This window comes from Nelusetta ayraudi, unplaced genomic scaffold (genome assembly GCF_046127955.1).
Source record: "Nelusetta ayraudi isolate G7.1 ecotype Tasmania unplaced genomic scaffold, CSIRO-AGI_Nayr_v1 ptg000013l, whole genome shotgun sequence".
NCBI lineage: Eukaryota > Metazoa > Chordata > Actinopteri > Tetraodontiformes > Monacanthidae > Nelusetta > Nelusetta ayraudi.
Genome location: NW_027466063.1, coordinates 4,113,376 through 4,132,500, shown reverse-complemented (window position 1 = coordinate 4,132,500; position 19,125 = coordinate 4,113,376). Strand labels below are relative to the sequence as shown.

Below are 19,125 nucleotides of genomic sequence, written 5' to 3'. Positions count from 1 at the left end.
AAGAAATGCGACTCCGGTGAATTTGCACCTTTGACTTCAGCGTGGCGGACGGTTCGCGCGTGCAGCCTGATGTGTGTTTACTCATCAGGAAGCCATTGACTCGCTAACCGCTCAGTTTATCACTGTTTACTTTTCTTGTGTTTCATGTGGAAAAGCGTCTAGTTGGTCCCGCGTTGCTGCTATCCGGCTGTTTTGCTTAATTAGCGACGTGACTCGCCCCTCTGCGAGCTCACGATAGCGAGCGGCTCCTGGAGAACATCAAACCTCTTGTACGCCTGCCGACTTGAGCGACAAGTTGGCTCTCTGAACTTCCTCCTTTCCAGGAGGCGACAACAGCAGCAGGCTTTTCCGCATTTGCAGTGAGTGAAGGAAATGCAAAAAGAAAAAACGCGTCCAAGCTGCATAAAACGAAAGACGAAATGAGACAAAACAACCAAAAACAGTCAAAGTTCCAGGAAACTCTGTCTGAGAACCGTATCGACCCCTTCCCACCTTCGATAAAATGCAACGACTTCCTGTACGGTGGAGGCAGCAGAGCTCCGCCCGGTCGCCGCTGCGGAGAGCTCAACCCAAACTAGCGCTAATCCATCATCACCGCAGCAGAATCATTGCGCTGCCAATAAAGCCGGGCGGCAATACATTACGGCGGCGTGGCAGGCTTTAGCCGTAATGACATTGAGCGCTCCCCTTGGGCTGCAGGGGAAAGCTCGGGCCCGTGACACACTTGCTTACAGAGGCAGTAATACATGGAAATACATCAGCGGGGGAGACAGGGGAGGGGACGGGAGGTGTGGGGGGGGAGATGATGGAGGGAGACGGGGTCCCGCTCTATTCATCAGAGGGGGGAGGAGGTTGGAGGAAATGGCCTTCGCCGCCGCCGCCTATCAGTTTCCAATATGGACTCGGCTGAATCCAGCGCCAATCTCAGTTTACACAGGACTCATTTTAGATTCACAGCGCTCCAAACAAGCCGTCTTTAAACCCAAGCCGATTTTTTTTCGCCCCCCCCCCCACCCCCACCCCGCCATCTTATCTCACCGCTGTGCAGCCGAGGCCATATTGCAATATGGGTTGGACGCGTTGGGACGCGGCGCCGCTGCCAGTCGCCTGTGTGACCGCGTGGCAGCGCGAGTGGCAGCGGCTCAGGAACTCATCCTACACACACACACACACACACACACACACACACACACACACACACACACACACACACACAGTCATTCTGTGGCTGACATTGAGAGCAGTCTGCCAGTTAGGCCGTCAAACTTTGCTGCTCACACAAACACACACACACACACACACACACACACACACACACACACACACACACACACATATACACACGTGCACTAAACTTGACAGACAAGTCAGCTGAAACTCAATTTCCTTTTCTGAAAAACATAATATTCCAAATATCCTGTTTTCGTGGCTAAGGAAAAGTGAATATTCGATCATTATTCCCATTTACATGCAGCTGTGTGTACGGATTTCTTTTGAACCTGCATCTCTGCATCTCTGGTGTAAGAAAAAGTTCTTGAACTTCTCAAACCAAAGCACGTTGCTAAGGTCACTCACTTTTTCAAGCTATATATGTAGATTAAGAGCGAGGTGTTGGTAATACCACCGCAGACCACACGGAGAAGCGCCACTGGTGATAGATACAAGCCTGAAATCCACAGCGAAAAAAAAATACATTTTCTGAATAAACTTTATGCAAATTTAAGGGAAGGCCCCAAAACCTGAGCAACACCAGTGTACCTTATATATAAAGGTCAGCACCAAAGACAAAATTGAGACAAACTGTTGCGCAGACAGACAGCAGCGCCTCACTGTGTCGCACACCGGGGTTCTAAAATCCAATTGTCCCGACTGTACGGCAAACTTGACTCTTCTTCTCATCCTTGCATTTAAATTAAAAGTTTACCCAGGCGCTGCGCGCTGTAATTTGCATCAGCCGAGAGGCCACAGAGGTTTTCCCGAAATCTGTTCTGTCCACACGGCTGCAAATGTGAAACTAAAAAAAAAAAACTCTTTAGACTTCGGTTAAACAGTTTTCCAGCGTAGAAAAAACACACTTTTTTTTTTTTTTTTTTGGTTGGTGCTTAAAGCTTTGACCACATTGAACTCCATTTTCTGGTTACTAAATATACAGATTGAGGTGAAAATAACATGAGTGGAAACCTGCTCCGACGGAGACCTCCAGTCACGTCAGAAACTCTGTCTCGGCGCCTGATAATGGCCTCATTTCAGGGGTCGCTCTGAAACCTCTTCGATACAGGAAGAAAAATTAAAAACAATTTCTCGCCGAGAGCCGAGTGAACTTCGAGCATCGCTCAGATATACTCACATATTCTTTCAGCCGCAGTGAAGTAAGTTAAGAGAGCGTAAATATCGTTATTCTGTGACAAAACTTTTGTGCTCATCAAATAAAGCATCCGGCAAACAGAATTAGCATGGAAGTCATGCAACATAACAATGTAGTGCATCAGGTTGAAGCAAGAGTGAAAAATATACATCACAAAATCTACATGATTACGAGAGACAAACACAGAATCAAATCCGTGAGACGAAAACATTCAACTCGGGTGATTGGCAACAGTAAAAGATACATTTAGTCAGTTTCTTTCATTTTATTTCTCTTAAAGGCCCAGCGTGAAGGATTTTGTAGCCTCTGATGGTAAGAAAGAGTATTGCACCAGTATGGCCCCCTTCCTTTCGACTGCTCTGCTGCTTTCTTTAAATAAATGCATCTATTGATATAAAACAGATTGGTATAAAACACACCGTCTTTGAATTGTGCAGGAAGGGACGCAAGACAAGAAAGACCAAAAAAACAAAACAAAACAAGAGGCAGTTTGTGCTGATAGAATAAAAGTCTGAATTTATTTATGTTTATTTATACATTTAACAGGTGTTCCTGAATGCAGCAAGAGAAAACACAGAACAGTATGCTAAGCGTCAAAGAATTGCTCGCATAGCCCGAGGTGTGGCCGGTTTAGCAAAAACATTTACACTCTTTTATCATATATACTGAGAGCAGAACATCTCCTGTGAATGTAGGGCTGCCTCCCGGAGGAGGGCCAGGACGTTATTACTGCAAAAGTCTTGAAATTCTTTTTTTCACATTATCATCCCTCCTGGAATACAACCGCCGTACAGTAATAACCCTGTCTTTCCCTCGTGATCACTGCAATGCACTTTACAGCTATTACTACAACCAAAAGCAGCCGCGTGCGGCCCAGTTCAGTCGGAGAAAACGCAGAGATAGTTGCGTTGGGATTTGTCATGTCGCTAAATCTCTCTCTCTCCCCCCCCCCCTCTTTCAAACCCTCCACGCCGTGCGGACACATTCAAAAAGTTTCACCGCGTTCCAGTTATCTGGCCCCCCCGACTGGGCCTCCAACCGAGAGTGGGCGTGACAACAGGTCAGTACAGCCCCACACCTGCATAGGAAGTGAACTGGACACACACGCAAAAAAAACCCCAAAAAAACAACAAAACAAAACAGAGAGTAAAACCCTTTCCTGGACCACGGCAAAGCTTAGAACTTGGACCGTCGTCAAACAGTCCGACGAATGGCTTGAGTGCAAAACCAAACACACCCTGCTGACAGTAGAGAGGAGTTCCCCAGCACACACAGTTCATATTCACAGACATTTGGGTTTCGGGGAAAACACAACGGAGGAGAACAAAAGTGACACAGCGACAGGCGGAGACAAGCAGCCTTCCCCCATCATCATCATCATCATCATCATCAACAGCTAAACAAAACAAAACAAAACAAATCAGGAATTCAACACTTTGGCGCAAAGAAAAACAGATTGCGTCTGCGCTGCTCGCTGCACAGGGTAAAAGATAAAGCGTCGGTGTGCTAACGAGTCCAGACACTAAATGCTGCTTCACACACACCACCGAAGGTTACAGTAAGCCAATCATGAAAAAAGTGCTACACTAAAGTCATATTGAAGTTTTTTTTTTTTTAACCCTTGTAATTACATTTGACAGGTTTAAGCAACAGTAAGGGACAAAGAGGTACAAGAGAAAGGGATGGTCGGTTAAAGCGACGAGTATATTTAGAAAAAAAGGAAAAAAAAAATTATCTTTTTGGAGGACAAGCCCGCGCAGTTACGGGTGAGGGCCTCTGGGGGGCGCGTGCTTCTGAAGCCGTTTGATCGATATTCGCTCCGGCGGACGAGACGACGAAACCCCCCGAAAACAGGAAGTGAAGCAGAATGCGATTAGCCTGAGGGCCTACTTCCGACTGGCTCGCTCCCGCTGGGACGTCGCCCGCACCCGCGCGAGAACAGTCCGCCGCGCGACCCGCTAGCACGGCGGCGGCGCCATTTAATCCCAGCGGTAATCCGGCAGCCACGCGTTTGAATACAGATAAGACCTGATCTGACCGGGTAGAAATGCATATTTATGACGATATACTGCGACCACGTGGTGACTGGCGGCGCCAGGAAGCGGATGCATCCACGAAAAGTTCTGAGGTACGTCTGAGACTCACAGTTGAGGATATAGTTGCTCTACTATATTTGGATGGATAGCGTGTTGGGGGTGGGGGGTGGGGAGGTGGGGTCAGGGGGGGTCGTCATGGCGGCGGCGGCGCGATATTTTGGCTTACAATTTGAGAAGCTTGGGTGGGAGGAGGGGGGGCTGGGAGGTGGGACGAGTGGCAGGTGGACGCACCTGAATAAAACACAGCCGCATGAGGGATACAAACATAGAAAAAACAGCACCATTTGAGGTCCGAGAGACAGGTCAGTTTTCCTTGAACTGTTTGCTGGTAGCACCGTCAAACCAGTAGAAATCTCAGAATGCAAATTACGGAGACAGAACACGACCAGCCACCATCGAACTGCACGACATAGCAGAGAAGAGAAGAAGAAGAAGAAGAAGAAGATATACTGTAGAATATTTAAAGACGACCCCCCTCCCCCCCCCCCCCCACCACCACCACCTCCCAGTTCGACGCGGACAGACCCCCCCCCCCTCCCCGGAAAGCAGCATCTTTACGCAGGTAATAAAACAGACTTCTCCTCTAAGAATGATGCCGTGTACTGAGGTGTTTTACAAGGTCTATATGCTGTACAAGTTGAGAGTAGCCAGATATAATCTTTCCTTTCCTATGGAGATTTTTTTTTCTTTTCCTTTTTTATCAATATACACACACACACACACACACAGAGTATACAGTCACTGACAAACAAACACCAGAGTAACAATGAGGTAGGACGGTGAAGTTAGATGAAGTAGAACCGGTTTGTGGATTGTATACAAAGTTACTGATACTTTAAGAAAAATATAGGCCTAACAATGTGTTAAAACTCCCGTTTTTCTGTGGCCTTGCTCGTTGGGAGTAGGCTTGACGTTGTGTCTGAGGCTCAAAACAGTAATGTATTTTTCTGTACACCTGGGTGAGGAAAAACTGCGAGATGGAGCCATTTGTCTTGTTGTGTTGTCTTTTTCTTTTCTTTTTTTTTTTGGTTCTGATCTCTTTTCGCCCAATCTAACTGTCAAAAACAAAGAGCGTCGCCCGCCTCCCTTCTGAGACTTTGACAGTTGCTCACAATAAGAATCGCCATCGGCTCAAAGTTGTTGTTATTTTTTTTTGGGGGGGCTTTTTCTCGTAAGACCTTGCGAGTGTACATGTCAGGAGAGCGCGGAGAGACTCGAGGGTGGCGCGGGAGCGGGACGACACAGCTGGAGAGGTTACACATCATCACTATTGCTACTTGAGTGTGGCAGCGAGAGCAGAGAGCCAAACCAAAACACGGCCTGGCTTGTGAGTTGTGTATTTGTATTTTACGGCTGCCGGGTTTCGACGTCGCACCAAATATGCACCAAAAAACCAAAAAATAAAAAAATCCCAAAGTGATCCACCACTCCACTTGGTACATTTGGCCTGGCTAACGCAGATTAAACCAAATCTGGGTTAAAAACACCACTTCCATACCAGCTTTCAAGCACTAAAGATGGTTTTAGTTAAAGGATTAGGCTTAATCGCGCTCCAGGAAACCAGCTTTGAAAACAAGCGACGATTTCTTCTTCTTCTGTTTTTTTTTTTTTTTTTTCGTTTGTGGGGGGGGGGGGTGATGTAAGAGATCTATTACTGCTCCATCTCTGGGCTTTGCCCAAACCACGCTCCCTTTTGGCATTAAACAACAAAGAAACAAACACAAACACTAGAGTACACAACAAAGTGTCGCAGTTTAAGCGACGGTTGCCCCGATGCAACACACAATTATTTTTTTCGTCTTTTGCACACAGAAATCTCACGTTGATCTGTACAGGGAAAAAAAAACAAAAACTGAAAAGGACAGTGGAAATCTATTAAGGAATAGAAGAACTAAAAAAAACAACAACATTTTGGTAGAGACTCACTAATTTTTGGCATGGGTCGATTTTTTTTTTGTTGTGCAAACCCTGCTGATTCTTTAGTCTGCGACACTGCTCTGAAACTCAGCCCTCCACATTTTGGCTTACAAATACCACTCATTTTGTAAAAAATACACAATCCTCATTATAGAAGTCGTATCTACACATCCTCACACATTAAGTTAAAGCACATATTCCAGTCAGCGAAGACTTTCCATACACAAATATCTCGACGTTGGTCAAAAAGGTAATTTTTTTTTTTGAGACCGTCGGCCGCTGGACGCAGCGACGGCCGCCGCTTGTCAAGTTGCCGAGTTTATTGATCGTGAGGCTGCGGAGGAAGTTGAGGAAACCGGCAGCTCGACTAACAACACTGGACGTATATTAACGCTCTGAATCAAATGGTGAAGATTAATCACTTAGAAGGAGGAACTTCCTTCAGGTAGTTGGACGAGCTGAGCTTGTTTTGTTAGGACGCGTGTGACAGACAAGAAAATCCCACAATTCATTCTTTCTTAAAAAAAAAAAAAAAAGTACAATAAAGCAAAACAATCTAAGGTGCTTCACCATCATGTGATTATTGTTAGGCCTTAATCTATAGAAACATTTAACAAAAGGACAAATACCGCAAATACATTTTGTTTGTTTTTTTTTTTTTTGAAGAAATCACCCCGAAGTTTAAAGTGCATTCAATGTAAATGACTGGTGTCAATCTAACTACTGCATCTCGACTGCAAGAACCACGATGGCTCAACGATACGGATGCTCGTCTCTCTGTGGCATTTCAGAATAAAAGGTAGATTCTAAGTGAGGTTATTTATCACATGGACGCCTGATAGTTTGTGGGCTCCGTCACCATCGCCTTTTTGTTTCTCTTGCTCCACAAATATCACTTTGTTGTGGTGGTGGTGGTTGTTGTTGTTGTTGTTGTTGTTGTTGTTGTTGTCATTATCTACATTTGGGAACAACATTGAGGTAAAAGCCCACAATTGCTGTTGGGGTGGAGAAAGAAAAGGCGAAAAATGCCGAGGGAACATTAAATGACAGAATCACAACAACTTGAAAAACTGAAACACAACCAGGAGTCAAATAATAATAACAATAATAATGATAATAATGGCATTTTCTATGTACAGTAAACTAAATAATGTCAAAATCATAAGGTAGCTTAACAAAAGGCTGCTCCGAACATCTGAAATAATAATAAAAAAAACAATAAATCAAGACAGAAAAAAAACAGAGAAAGAGAAATAAACTGAGAAACAAGAACCTAGAAAGGAGGAGGAAGAGGACGGGAAAGGGGAAGAGGAAGAGGAGGAAGAGGCTAGACGGGCAGCTCTGCAGCAGATTCACAGTTAGCCACAGCTAGGTCACAGTTGAGATTTCAATCTGCAGCATTTAGTTCCAGCCTGCAGACAGCCACACCAAACCATATTTGTATCGAAACAATAAAAATAAACTGACAGGAGGGGGGGGGAGAAAGGAAGAAAGAAAAAGAAAAAAATACCGGAGGGCATTTTCAAAGTTTGGATTGGCGCTGCTCAGAGAGAGGAAGCTGCCACTGGAGTCGCCTCGCTTCGCTTTGCTCCCCCTGCAGTGTGGCTCAAAAACAGGAGGGGACGTGTGTGTGTGTGTGTGTGTGTGTGTGTGTCTCACGACAGTATTTGGGACAGCTTTACCCACGGCTAACGCTGCTTCCACACGAAGGTGGCGGTGAAGCGGGCCCCCCCGGTCCTACCCCACCCTTCCCTCCACCCCCGCAGGACGGGGGGGTCAAGGGTCAAAGCGTTGGCCTGGTCCGGGGGGGGTCCGACTCAGCCCACCTTGGCCTTCACAGCGTCGACTAGCGGCAGCATAACAACAAAGTACCTCCGACCATCTCTTACATTCTCACAGCAAAGTGCGGGTGAAGCGTCGCAGCTTCAGCTTACTGTACAGTTACAATCACAGCCTGATAGATAGGAAGGAAAAATAAAAAACTGAGGCAGGGGTCGATGGGGTTGATGGGACCCCCACCACCCTCCCCCACCTCTCTCTCTCTCTCTCTCTCATGATTGCCAAATCCATTTAAGGCCTTTCTGGGCTCGGACATGCCTGGTACGTCCGGAACTGATTCGACGTGTCGCTAACTGACACAGGATTGTCCCGTCACAACTCTTCCCTCGCATCTCCTGCTGTTGGCTCAAAACTGTGAGTCAATGGAAAAAATATATTTACATACATACATATATATATATATATATATATATATATATATATATATATATTGATAGAACTCACTATAGATTTCCGTAATCTCTCTTCTCTATCAATCACATTTGGCCTACAGTTGGTGGAGGGAATCTCTGTCGCAAAACATGTTATGGCTCGTTACCAATTAAGACTTGTGCATCTGAGACCCTGTTGTCCCATCCTATGCAAAAAAACAATACATAGATATATATATATATACTGTATATGTGTGTGTATAGACATATATAAATGGCTAACACTCAACCGCCTATTCTGTTTCGTGCAGCTGAGCTTGAGATCATCATTATCCCCATCCCCATCATCATCCTCATCCTCATCATCATCATCTTCACAGCATCGGACTCCACGGAGGGAAGCGACCGGAATTTCCTTACTTTTTAAAAGTTTAAAGGAGTCGGAAAAAAACCTCATGTTCTGACACAGAACAATAAATCAATTTGACAAACAATCTAATTTTCTGCCCTTTGACACAAACGCGCACACACATCATCAATAAACCTCTGTACCAGTTTCCACTGTAAAGCTTTGGAAAAAACAAAGAAACAAACAAAAAAGACTCATACCGGCTCATATCAAGCTGACTTAGTGGGTAAAGCTGTCGTCCAATGGGGAACCGGTGCCCTACAGGTGGCGCCGATGGCTCAGTACTAAGCTGGGAATTGGGTTTAATATTTGAATATTGAATAGACCAATCCACTGTGTTTAAGGGGGAAAAATAAGACCAAAACAACAACAAAAAAAAAAGAAGCAACTGCTCCCGTACGAGCGACCGACGCCCCCCCCCGCCCTCACTCACCCACCGACCGCCTCTGAACATACCGCGGAGCACAGAGGGGAGAGGGAGGGCGGAGGGGGGAGGGTTAGCAGAAGGCGCTGGCGTGACGACGGTGGGCCACTACATGCCGTCGTAAGAGAAGTTCTCCATCTTGACCGTCTGTCTGATGAGCAGCTTGGACTCGCGGCGCTCCTCGTTCTTGATGGACTTGTTGATGTCCATGATCTTTTCACAAATGTACTTGTTCACTTTGGACAGCCGCTGCGTGATCTCGGCGCTGTCGGCCGTCTCCTGGGACACCCGGTCGTAGAGACACTCTGGGGAGAGACGGAGAGTGAGAGAGAGCACGGGCTGAATTTGGAACTTTTGGTCACCGTCCAAAGACGTGGACGAGTGAGAAGGACGCGGAGAGCTTCCCGGCTCTCGGGGTCCACCTCACCTCGGACGATCTTCAGCTTGCTGGGAGACAGAGGGGGCTTGGGCAGAGCGTCCTTCTTCTTCTTGGTGGCCACTCCGGTCACGCTGCGGTTCTTGAGGGTTTCCGTGCCCCAGATCATCACGGCCAGGTTCTTGGTGAACTTGGAGTCGCCCTGGGTGCGCTGCAGCTGATGCCACTTCTCCTCCTCCACCCAAATCCCCCCGCCCAGGTGCACCTTCAGGGAAGGACCAGGGAGAAACATCAGCTATGTTGTTGGGTTGCTGTCATCCACAGTATTTGGTATTCTTCAAGGAGTCATTAACTGATAATATCAAAAGCAGCAACACTCGCTGGAGTGATGAACAAGAATGCCTCCAATGTGGTGCTTCTGTGCCCCCAATAAGCAGCTTTTGATAGAAACATTAGGGGCATTTAGCTTTTTTTGCTGTTGGATTTGTGCTTTGCGCTAGTTTGTTGTAATCAGCCACAATTAATCGATTAATTGTCGGTTAAGAATTTAATTGATTAATTTTTTTGTTAAATGGCGTGGTGCATATCTGCATACCTAAAACAAGCTAAGACTAGCAAAGTGACCCATTAGAATTCAATTTAAAGTCAGAGGATAAATGTTTAAGGTTTTTTTTCTGTTCTACAATGTAAAAATTGGTCACATTGGACCCTCAACATTACTTAAGGGTTAAATAATGTGTTCCTTCCACATTTTTAATTGTGAAATTTAGTCTCTCAGGAAAAATCGCAGCTTATCAATTAATCGTTAATCAGTCGACAACGTCAATCAACTAATGATTAATGAAGTAATCGATAATTTTGAATCCGCAGACAGAAGCAGACTTATTCTGCCATCTGCACATTAAGAATTAATTTTATTTTTGTTAGTCTGTTTTAGAAGTGTTTAAGTTAAGTTAATATAGAAATACAAAAAAATCTGAACAGTTTCACAGATTATGAGTATTAATGAGCCTGTCGGGTTTGCTGGTTAGCTGTGAACTCTATGGGCAGGCACCCCTACAGTAGCTGAGCAGCCTCAGAGCACAGGGACCCTGCTGGGGATCTGTGGGTGTGTGTGTGTGTGTGTGTGTGTGTGTGTGTGTGTGTGTGTGCACACGTTCACACTCATCAAGTGGTCTGGACTTTGGGAACCATGACCAGATCCTGGTCTTAACCCCTTGTGTAAAAACAGCCCTAATTAAATTAAAACTCATAGCAAGACCACTTAACAGATCCCAGGGAGGAGCAGGTTCACCTACAGGGACGAGGCACTAATGAGGCAGCGGCAGCTTCTCGTGGCGTGGATTACCTCCGCCGCAAACTCTCTCCATACCTCGGCCGTGCGTTGCGTAAGCCTGCGGCGAGCAGCCCAAGCCGATTGCCAGCCCGAGGTCGACCCTCCTGGCCTTTTAGGTTAGCTAATGCAGCCGGGTGGTGGTGGAGGCAGCGTGTGCGACTCTATCTCCCCTCTCTTACCACAGTAAGGTCTTTAGGCGACCGTCCAAAAGGCTTTTCCCCAGTGCACCTGACTCGCTTCAGGCCTCCAGCCAGCAGAGAAGCCTTCCGCTTTTTTTTTTCCTTCTTCTTCTGCTTGTTAGCCGCCCTCAAGTTAGTCGAGGTTGTTTTTCGTCCTCCCTTTCGGGCCATCTCATCGGGGGCTAACCTGTCACTCACTTGTAAATTCCTCTCGTGCAAATAATTAATACGGGGTCCCCCGATGTAGGAGGCTTCTAATTTGCAAGTGTTCTTCACGCTTGGAGTGGCTGCGGGGCCCCTGAGCATGTAGTACCCATCATCAGAGACAGACAGGACGGCGGGTGAGTTACAGCAGTGCACATGGGGGAGGGACCGGGGGAAGGTGGCGGAGTAAAGAACCTTATAAGGCCAATAAACGCTGATAATGGCAGCTGGGCTGGCAGGAATAATAATGATGATCTGCTCAACCTTGTTTACCTGCTAGGGTGGGGCAGCCAGGGGGACAAGGACTTAACCACGGCGGCTCGTCCCCGGGACGGTGGGTGTTAAGAGGAAATGCAGCGTTTCATGCAAAATCTGGCTACTTTTTAAGCCTTTTGGCCTCCAGGTGGAGAGCCAGAGATACAGAGGAGGGGATCCACCGAGTCACCGCTCTCGCAAAGGGCGGGAGGGTTATCGAGTGAGTCGATGCCGAGGTTAAAAAAATCTATAGAGTCTCTAAGGCGATGTGTGAAATGTTTTTTTTTTTAAATATAGTTTTGGTGATAAAAATGTTAGGGATGTTAACAATTAATCAATTATCGATTAATTGTCAATTAAGAATTTAATCGATTAAATTGAATTACACAACTAATTGAACATTCTTTTTACACAGGCAGTCAATATCATTATAGCAGTGTAGTGGTAGGAAAGAGCCATTCACTGTAGTTACTTTGTTGGTCATAATATACCAAGAACAAGTTATTCTTCTCTTTAAAAAAAAAGTTGAAATGTGACCCATTAGAAGTCAACTTAAAGTCAGAGGATAAATGCTTAGGGTGCTTTTTCTGTTCTCTAATGTAAAAATTGGTCACATTGGAACCTCAACATTATTTAAGGGTTAAATAATGCGTTCCTTACACATTTTTCATTGTGAAATTTAGCTTCTCGGGAAAAAGCGCAGCTTATCAATTAATCGTTAATCGATTGATAAGGTCAATCGACTAACGATTAATGAATTAATCGATGCTTGTAAAACAACTGAGACCAAAGGCTTATTAAGTGCATATCTGTCTACATCTGTCTACAACATTTGTAGGAGTGAGTGCATCTCAAAGAACAAACAGAAAAAGGAAAAAAATGTAATGATTAGAAAAAAGCCAGAGAACACTGCAAAGATCACCCAGAATTCTGGACAGATCTAAGAAGGTTTTTGATTGGACGTGGCAGATGAGACGGCACTTCACCAGGGTGGGTTGTGAATAAATGAGTGTTTTGATGAGCATGAGGCGGTGCAGACCTACCTTGCCGTCGTTGCAGGTGTACACTGTTCTGGGCGAGGGAGAGTAGCTGGAGCTGGTGTTGGCTTCCTCTCTGCACGTCTCGGGAGCCTCAACAATGGGTTCCACCACTTCTGCCTTGATTGTCTGAGTGCCATTGTCGTGCATAGGCTCTGGAGACACGGAGGACACTTTGTAAAAAAGAAGAAGAAGAAGAAGAAGAAGAAAAAAGCAACATCTCTGATTCCAGACGAGACCCCAAAAGAGAACCTGCCTCAGTCCGAGTCCTGCCATGTTTCATTCCTCCAGGTCCAGCCCACCTGCCTCCCTTCTCGCACCCCAACCTGAGCCTTGGCTTCCTACCGCACATGGACACGGCTGGATCTTTAACCCAGTGACTAAGCTGGCTTTGTGGCTAGCCATGCTAAGCTCCAATGTAGTTGATGAGTTTTAATATTGGCCAGTGCACTCCGTCCCCTGGCCGACGGCACCCCGGGGCGCTCTAATCTTTAGCCCGTCCATTAGACGGCCTGGCCTCTGGCCAGCCGCCACCGTCTCGATGTACGGAGAGACCGAGTTCAACGCCAGCATCTGCCAAAGCTTCCGTTTGTTCCCCGCCGCGGACGCCAACGACACCACTTTTAATCACACTTGCAGCCAAAGTGCTCCTTGTTCCTGCCACTTCCCGTATTGGAGCGGCTACTTCAGCGTAAATCTAAAATCCCGTTGCTGCACCGCACCGTTCAAAAAGTGGAACCCTAGGCCCAAAAGCTGAGACAATCATTTGCTCAGTATTTTTTCCGCCTAAATGGTCACAATTCATAAGAGTAACGGGCCAGAGAGCAGCAGAGAGTTTGTTTGTAGCAGCAAACAGCTCATTTGCACCAGGTTAAAGTATCACATTATAGCGGCAATGTATGCCTCTACATTACACCCTTGGTGATGGTGTGAAACCCATTATTAATCCACTTAACCCTGGACCTGTGATTTGTTCCCACGGCAGGCAGTTCACTCATGAAGGCCGACTTGTTTTGGGACGTTGGGGGAACCTTTTCATTTTTCCGACAGATAAAAAAAATACAATGGAAGACCCACAAAAGGGGTCTTGAGAGGCTGCGGCATCTTAATGGGCGATGTGCTGCCAGGCTTTTCCAGATCTCCTCAGTGTGTGCAGCTGCTTCTCTTTAGCTGTGTTCACAAGTCCATCAAAAACAGCCTCAAGATCTAGATTGTTCTCTGCTTGTTTTTTTGAAGATGCATGTTTCAAAAAAAGGTTTCAAGAAGCAAAGGAAAAGAGCCAAAGCCAGCAGATGTTGTCTCATGTTATTTTAGCTTATGTCATGTATGCTTGCAGAAAATGTAGAGATCACGGCCACACCTTAAGTTCAGCTCTGCTGCTTGTCACAGCCGAACTTATAACAACATATAGATGCGTTCGCAGCCTCAAGAACCCCTGATAAAGATCACAAGCATTTAAAACACAAAAATATCTCTTGAAGCGCTACACAGACTGAAGTTGGACTGCATTCATTAGTAGAATCAAGCTCATCGTGTCTCGGGTGTGAAGATGAGCAGCATCCTCTTTCAGGTCTCAAGATTTTTGAGGCGACAATGGAGCAGCTGCCACCTCTCCACCAACCACTTCAGCACCTCTCCATGACCTCAGACACATTTTGTGAAAGTGCAGTTGCTAGCGAGCAAATGATAACTTTCCTTTTTTAACATTGAATGAAGCACCTGCTTAAGTCGAGAACAAGCTCAGCTTTTAGCACTGGGTGTCACTCTATACAGCAATATGTCAACAACCTGAGCCGGCAGAGATTCACTGGCCTGGCACTGTGCACTGATAACAATATGAAGAATCACAGTGAAGAGCACAACGTTCAAACACCAGATCCACAGGTTTGTGCTTCAGCTTGGCCATTTCACAACAACACATAGCAAATCTAATCTATTTGACAACAATACTTTGCGGTAGAAGGCTAATGAGGACGATCCTCCTCAGACAAAGCACTTGTTTGACAGCGTGCGCATGCACTCGGCCACTCACCGCTGCCCAGTCTGATGAGGAGCACGTCCTGCAGCCTTCTGTTGAAGTCCCTCAGTTCTTTGACTTCGGTCAGCAGGCTGCCGTACTCCTTCAGCTTCTTGGCCTGCTGCACCAGCTGCCGGCGGGTTCTCTCCAGCTCCTGCTGCAGCCGCCGCATCTCCTCCTCCTGCTGCCGGTAGCTGTGGACCAGCTCCTCGTACAGCACCCTGGGAACAGCGGCGGCGGCCACGCCGGACTCGCAGTCCGTGTCCACGTCCAAGTGTTGTTGCTGTTGCTGCTGGTGATGGCGCTGCTGATGCTCGGCCTCCATTTCCTCGTCCTCGTCGTCCGCCTCCTCGGCCTCCTCGGCCAGTCGGTCCTCGTCCAGATCCTCGTCACCCTCCATGCAGGAGCTGGCCGCGTTCCTCTCCAGGCGCGCTACGACGGCCGCCAGGCTCTTGGAGGAGTTGGAAAAAGGGCGGCCGTGGTCATGAGACAGGGCCTGTTAAAAAAGAAAAAGTAATTATCAGTTCAGGGACGCTGAAATGCTTGTGAAATTGTTTAGATTATAAATGGCTGGATAATTGCAGCTATCAGTCAAAAACGCTGCACGTTTGGATGCTGACTGAAAGCACAAAGCACACAAATTGTTTTATTGCATTTACTGCTTAAGTAATGAGGCTGGAAAATTTGTTTTCACTTGACGCCTTTAAGGCAGTGCGGTCTTACAGATGAAAATCAACGTTGGAATGGCAGTGACAGACAAGATGGACCGCAGACGGTTGGTTTTGACGGCTCGAATTGCAACAGGAACTGGGAGGAGAGAAGTCACCGAGTTCTTTGATGAGCCGCTCAGAGGATTTGTCTGTGAAAGGGCAGCTGTCCAGAGTGCTGAATTTGTGTTAATCCAGCATATGGTAAAAATAGCATGGGGGATGTGGGATGTCAGCCAAGTTTGTGGGAAGGGGGGGGACACTATCATTAATGCAAAGGTAAGAGTGCATAAACCTGTTGTCATGTACAGTTTATGGAATATACAATAGTATACAGCCATTAAATGCATTTGAAGTTATGTAATGCACTTTAGGAGAAAAAAAAAAACCTAGCTAGATTCAGGGTCATCTTTGATGACAGCACAGGCTGACACCTAATATTAAGGAAAACATTTATAGTTAACTTTAAGGTTAAACTTAGGAGTGTGATTGCACAATTTTAATCAATCTCAGTGGATCTCAAATTTGGTTTAGTGCTATTTCTACTAGTGTTATTGTCACCGAATTAAGCAAGAGGAGGAAGCATTCTAGTAACTACACGGGAGGGTAGCTGAGGATGTCTGTCATTTTGGCAGCCTACCTTTTTATGCCTGAGTGGCATCCGCTCCTCTCCGACACTGTTCTCCACAGAGTTTCCTGAATTCTTGAGGGACATCTTGGGAATTTTCATCTTCTTTTGCATTATTCTGTCTTCAAATTCCTCTACTGTTTCTGTGAAGTGCAAAAAGCGCAAACATGCCATGAAGCTCGAACGGCTGGACACCTGGACACATATTCACCTTTACAAGAAATAACACCGTTGGCATCATGTCCTACTTGTCGTCAACACGGGTCGAGATTGCGTTTCTCTCCATCATGCCAACTTCAAACCAACTGTGGAGCTCTCGGCCCGGCACTATCGCTCGGCCAGGAACAACTCGGCCTTTCCGCACGGCGCCGTTAACATATCTGGCCCCGGAGGTGTCTAATCTAACAGGTCTCACCGCCCGGGCAGCTCACATTCTGGATTAGCGGGGCGCACTGGCGGAACGACCGCGGTTAAAACGAACGACAACAACACACGCTGTCGACCCGCACACTAAGCACGGCAACATGACACGCTGCTATGACACAAGCATGACGCCGACATGTGTGGCAACAGGGGGGTGGTGGTGGTGGGGTTCACCAAAGCTAATGTGTGCAGCCTCCTGCACGAGAATGTCAGCCGCGGCGGTGACTGCAGCGCCGCGTCGCTCTGTGGCACAGCAGACAAGGCGAGCTAGCAGGCTAGCCGCGACCCCGTCACACTGTTAGCGGGCTTGTCACTCGACGACCGGTACCAAACTCGAGGGGGAATGACAGCAGGTCGTCGATTAGCTCTAGACGTGTGTGTTTGGCGGACTGACACTCCTGCATTTGCACGCAATCCGCGGGCGCTGACATACTAAGGCGGAACGGATACACGCCGAGCTAGCGAGCGTTAGCAACATGATGTAAACAAGCGTCGCGACGGGCTAACGCTGCATGCCACGTATTTTGCCCAAGTGGGCAGCGACTTTGTGTCGAAAACACGAGATTAGCACTCGGGACGTTGTACCCCGACCGTAAAACAATTCGACAGCGGTGTCGACAAAGTGTGTCGATCGGTCAAACTTTCACTTAGCATATCTAAATAGCACATCTAGCTAACAGGCTCCCCCGCCGAGGACGCTGCTGTGGCGTTCAGTGTCACATTCCAGCTGATCGCGTCCTGACACATCGGACAAAAACACACCGGCTTCGACACACTCCCGAGTTTGACACACAGCGGCTCGACTCGGTCAGATAAAAATCGAACTGGCTCGGGGGTGGGGGGGAAGAAAAAAAACCCCGAGCAGAGCAGATGTGCCGAGACGGTAACTTACCTGCAAGGGCAAGGATCTGTGCTTCGCATGGCTGGCCTGTGCTGCCATTCTCCTCAGCTCTGTGAACCAGATACACCTTCTGATTATCAAAATCTGTTTTGTGCAGAGGTCTGAAATCTTCGACATTTGAAACGGGCAACGCGTAGCACATATCGTCTTCAAAGAATCTAACAAAAGCATACATTATTTACTTCTCTTTGGTCCTGCACTTTGGATATGGTTGACAGTTTTTTTTCCCTCACAAAGTATTAAAAAAAATATATACACTTAGGGGGCTGGGGATGGTCTGCGCTCGGCTACTCTTGCCTGGTCCACATCACCAGTGCAGAGCATCAAGGCATGAGTAGTAGACACGGCATTTATTGTGCAGCTCAGGGATGATAAGATTAAGTATTAAGAAAAGAAAAAATATATATACAACGGATTTCCCCCGTTGGACATGAATGAGATGTATTAATTAAAATGTAATTATTTAAATGTAATAGTTAATTATTTAATTATTTTAATTATTCCACTTTACAAAAATGTCAATCAATTAAAATTGAAGTGAAACGAAACGAGCCCAAGTTGTAAGATTTAGTAGCAAGAAGTTGCAAGACTGCATTTTAAAAACAATGCTAGAAGAGTGCAGTCTTGCACTATTTTAAACAATGACGCTCCCTGTTTTCTGGCATTGTATTTGATCTCACATCTTTCTTGTATCCAGATGAAAATCAGGAAAAGCTTTATTAGTGAACAAATTTTTTTTTTTTTAAATTCTATCTCATCTCAATGTATCCATTTAGATATTATACAGTAGGCCTTGAAAACATTCAACAGTACAAGAGGCAGATATTTTCCATATACAAAATAGTGTCTCTGTAGATGTGAATCTGTAGAAAGTTAAGATTTCACACAACGAAGCCAGTGGATTCATGAGTTATTGCTCTACCTAAAAACAAAATAATGTCTTCAATTGATTTTCACACCAGTGTAACTGTCACACTCTGGGCCTTTAAAATAAAACCCCAAGTGGGACATTTTAGTTGTGCTTCTTCCTTGTCCTCATCAGTGCAGTCCAGTAGAAAATTCACAGTGACGTCTCCCTGTGTTTATGTCATCCGCACCTCACATGCTCCCTGTTCGACGCCTCTCCTCTGTCCCGTGTATCACATTAGAAAGACTTCAGGGCGACTGACAGAAACAAACTTATTCACTGTAACACAGCCGGGTTGTTATGCAGCGGGATGGATTTCTCTCTGTTGTTACTCTAATGAAGAGTACCACAGTCAATAAATGACACCAACAATTTCTTTCTGGTCCAGCAGCTGTAATTGAAAAATAACTGATGCAGAACTACACAGTGACTTTCTTCTTCTCTGATATTTTGTTTCGTCGTTTCAGGCATTGAGTTACTTATGATTTTGTTTGGTGGGGAAACATACTAGCGTGACCGTGATGTTTGTTCACTGTGCTGTGTCACTGAGAAAGCTGGACATATACATGGATGTAAATATGAAAATGTCATACGTATATATATTACTCTCTTTGACTCACTATACACAACAGTAACTTTCAGAGAACAACGGCAGTCATTTTCTTTCAGCTTGTGAGGAGGTGCTGCTGGTTGTTTTTAATGCAATGAGGGTCCCCAGTCATGCAGTCTGATGG

General features: G+C 46.1%; 2 protein-coding genes across 5 annotated transcripts in view; both read right to left on the bottom strand.

The window, feature by feature from the left end:
• agbl4 (AGBL carboxypeptidase 4) overlaps positions 1-19,125 on the bottom strand; it is a 350,340-nt gene that overhangs the window by 51,830 nt on the left and 279,385 nt on the right. The gene's annotated exons all lie outside the window — the stretch shown is intronic.
• On the bottom strand, positions 5,623-17,789 carry bend5 (BEN domain containing 5). Of its 4 annotated transcripts, none has more exons than XM_076022943.1 (7): positions 17,658-17,789; positions 17,476-17,534; positions 16,173-16,303; positions 14,841-15,321; positions 12,815-12,963; positions 9,849-10,062; positions 5,623-9,726 (listed from the first exon to the last, which is right to left on the bottom strand). In XM_076022943.1, exons 3-7 carry the CDS (start codon positions 16,272-16,274, stop codon positions 9,530-9,532), a joined length of 1,143 nt encoding a protein of 380 aa, XP_075879058.1. In that variant the 5' UTR covers positions 16,275-16,303; positions 17,476-17,534; positions 17,658-17,789; the 3' UTR covers positions 5,623-9,529. The 4 variants fall into 4 exon arrangements, with proteins under 4 accessions (XP_075879058.1, XP_075879059.1, XP_075879056.1 ...); XM_076022944.1 differs by having other exon boundaries at positions 17,667-17,768; XM_076022941.1 differs by having other exon boundaries at positions 17,476-17,773.